General features: G+C 43.1%; 1 protein-coding gene across 1 annotated transcript in view; it reads left to right on the top strand.

The window, feature by feature from the left end:
* The window catches only part of LOC113213625 (uncharacterized), a 243,335-nt gene that overhangs the window by 193,474 nt on the left and 46,203 nt on the right, over positions 1–3,658 (top strand). The window contains exon 3 of the mRNA XM_052277031.1: positions 940–1,041. Within this exon, the coding sequence (XP_052132991.1) occupies positions 940–1,041 (102 nt within the window). The remainder of the gene's footprint in view (positions 1–939; positions 1,042–3,658) is intronic.

The following is a 3,658-nucleotide window of genomic DNA, read 5'->3' on the forward strand; positions in this document are numbered from 1 at the left end:
CTCTCTCTCTCTCTCTCTCTCTCTCTCTCTCTCTCTCTCTCTGCCTTCTCTTCTCCCCTCTCTCACGTCCACGCGTTGCCAGGGTGAGCCAGCGCTGCACTAATCTAATTTGAGTTGTGTATGACCCGCAGCGTGGTGACAGGGTGCGTCGCACAGGCACACACGCACACACACACGCACAGGACCACATCTGTGACCATCATTAATACTTCCGTATGTCTGGAACGTCAACAATTGCAAAAAAAAGGCTCCGATCATGTTTGGAGTTGGATCATGCTTGGCATTCAGCAGCAGTTATCAAGCCATGTCATAAGTCGATGATGATGTGAGGGTGTATTTAGAGATAAACCTCCTGGTTTCGAAGTGCTCTCTCTCTCCCTCTCTCGCTCGTTCTCTCTCCGATAACAAATGTGTGACCCCCACCCTTTCCCCGCCCACACTCTTCTCCCGCGCCTTTCCCTGATGGATGTCAAAACTTGTGAGTACGCCTCGTTATTTTAGCCCCCTGGTAGATGAAAGCTCTTTGTTCTCGTGAGCTCCACCCGCTTCCTTCCTCCCCACCGCTACGCTCCGTCCCGCCTCTGGGGAACTGTTCGCGTGCCCTATGAACCCTATTTACTGTCTTTCGAAAAGTTTTCGCTCTTGTAAACACACAGCATAATCTTGTTGATTGATTTTTTTGTGTGTGTGCCATGTTCCAGCCATTATCGGGAGTACTAATCGAGAAAATAGGCATTCTTTTCTCCTATATTGCTGAATCGTAATCTGCAAACCCACTTTCCATACTCTTCTTTACGTGTGTACTAAGTACACAGCTCGGTTTGCAAGTGTACGTCGTGATGTAATCCTTAATTATTCGTGTTTTCGTGAATCGTTAATTCCGCGAAGTGTTTCGTACATGTTGCTGCCATGCGACTGAAGTTTTGTGTTTGTTTCCAGGTGACCTGGCTGAGGCGGCGGGACCACCACCTGCTCACCGTCGCCCGCGGAGGGTACGCCCAGGACGAGCGCTTCCAGGTCGTCCACGACAAGCACCCCGAGGTACGAGACTCTGCACTGTTAAAATTAGTATTGTAAATTTACGATACCTGTATCGTAAACTTTCATAGCGACAAGTGTTGTTATATTACAGCACTCTTGTCAGAAAAATATCGTTATTTTACGGTAATGTTGTTACAAAATTTTTTTTCTTAAGATCAGGGATAGGGTCTTGACTATTTCTGTATGGTTTACAACTGTGTCGTCAGATTACAACATTCTTGTGAACATACAAACAATATCGTTTAGAAACGACTCGGTCCTGTTTCTCAACAAATAAATCGTTATTTTACACAAAAAAAATCGACTAATATTCTTAACTTTCAATTTTCTTTTCATCAAAACTGAGAAGACAACTTATTTTTATTTCTTTCTGTAAAATAACGATTTGTTCGTTGAGAAACATTTTCTTTCGTTTTAAAACAATGAGTTCGTTCTAATACGATACCAATGTAGTTTTGCCTAAGAATGAATCTTTCCATCAACAAACGGATTTGTCGTACTAAAACAAGCTTACTGTTAATTAACGTTGCTTTCGTTTTCTGTTGAAACAACAATGTTGTTTTTAAACGACAAATTTCTTACAAAATTTGTCGTAATTTTACAACTTTTTTTAACAGTGTGCTATGCGTGGGTGAATGATCAAAAGTAACGAACATACAGGGTGGCCGCGCTGCCCCGTGGTTTTAATATGGTAGACTAGCGCGCCCGCACCTACCTCTCCCGTCCCCTCCCACCTCCCCGCTCCGTTTGCAAGCGGGCTAGTCTACCTTTTCAAAACTACGGGGCAGAGCGACCACGCTGTATCAGAACTCTCGTTCTGCTGCAAGGGTTATCCGAAAGATTCTAACGTCCGTCGTCATATGAGACTGTTTGCGCTTCCAAACAATGCACTCCCTGTTACTGATTTTCTTGACCATTTGTCAGTATTCCTGCTGCTTAAAAAAGCTTTTATAATCTGACAAAATTTTTATCAATAATACGATATAGCTCATTTTTACACTACTGACATTTTTTTCAATCAGTAAGTGACTTACAAAAATGTACACAATAAGTAACAAATTAGTCAGTAGTCGTACTGCGCAATAACGTAGATATTCACTAGATAGATAAATCGGTGCAGGTCTGAGAGTGTGGCTGGCGTGTGTCAAAAGGGCGCTCACAAATCCCACTTTGTGTGATGTCAGATAAAGTCGCGCGCGCAATGCTACGTTTTTCATCCGCTGTATTGCTGTGTGTGAAGCTTTGCCTGTGCTGCCCGACTCTATAGTCGCCCCCAAAAGTTGTTTCCAATCTCCGGCTGTGATTGTTGCGCTGTTCACTGTTATGTCAAGTGCGATAAATTTCATACAACTTCATGCGATAATAGCCAAAAAGCGATTCCCACAAAATATTGCACCTGGGGGAGCCATAAAAAAATTATCGCACTAAATTGGCATTCGTCATTTCATTAAGTGCGATAATTTTAGCATATTTTTCTGCGATAATTTATCATTGCAGCAAAATATGTTAAGATTATCGCATTCAATGCAATGACAAATGTCAATTTAGTGCGATAATTTATCATCGCAGCAACAGGTGTTAAAATTATCGCATTTAATGCAACAACAAATTATTGCACTAAATTTGTAGTCTTCATTGCATCAAGAATTACAGTGTTTGCCCTTCGCTCCGTCTTGAGCGTGTGTGTGTGCGTGTGTGTGTGTGTGAGAGAGTGTGAGTGAATGCGCACGCCTCGCGTTTGGCAAGGAAAATAATAACAATAATCGCTTTTTGCTAGGGGGCGTCGATCTGGCAGCACTTTCGATTTCGACTTTTGGATACCACCAAAAAGTTTCGTTTTTTTGTGCTGATTCCAGAAATGACCTCGTTTTTGCGATTGGACAACGACTTCAACTCCCTACCGGACGTTTTATGCGAAAAAGCGGAGTTTTTGTCCTTTTTGAGACTTTTAAGCCCATAAAAACATCTTGAACCGTCCGGGTGGCTGTTGCATGGTCGGGTGGTCACCTCTGGCACTAAAGACAACCTTTAAAGCTCGGCCAAGCCAACAGACTCCTGATAAGTGTGTCCCAGACCTCAATTTTTATGCTTTTTTCACTAAAAATTAATGGTTCGATAGCGATTTTCGAGCTTTCTGCGGGTTTACTGACGACCCAGTCAATATGAACCATGACCAAAGGTGGTAAAAAGGTGTACTGGGGTAGGAAGGACACAGACCAGACCCCGGCCCAAGGCTGGGTTGCAGGAGACGGTACCCTCTTGCGCAGGGGAATGAGGAAAAGGGGTGGGGGACGAATCCCCCAAATCGGCCAAAATCAGCTGCACCTGCCGTTGGGGTGCCAATAAAAAAAAAGTTATTGTTGATTTCTCCAAATATTCATTCGGTTCCTGGTAGTGGACCTAAACATGGGTTCCGAATAAAAAATTGAGCCTGATACCTACCGATTTGGAGGTCGCGCAAAGCTCCCAAAGTTTCATTTTATTTCTTTTATTTGCTTATAAAGGAAAAATATTTTAGCGGCGCTTTAAATTGATTTAAGAACACGACCAGGATGTCTCTAGACGTATTTTGACGCAGGGAATCGATTCCCACAGTCCGTTTGAGTCTACCAGTCCA

This window comes from Frankliniella occidentalis, unplaced genomic scaffold, assembly GCF_000697945.3.
Source record: "Frankliniella occidentalis isolate FOCC.00 unplaced genomic scaffold, Focc_3.1 Scaffold9, whole genome shotgun sequence".
In the NCBI taxonomy this organism is placed as follows: domain Eukaryota; kingdom Metazoa; phylum Arthropoda; class Insecta; order Thysanoptera; family Thripidae; genus Frankliniella; species Frankliniella occidentalis.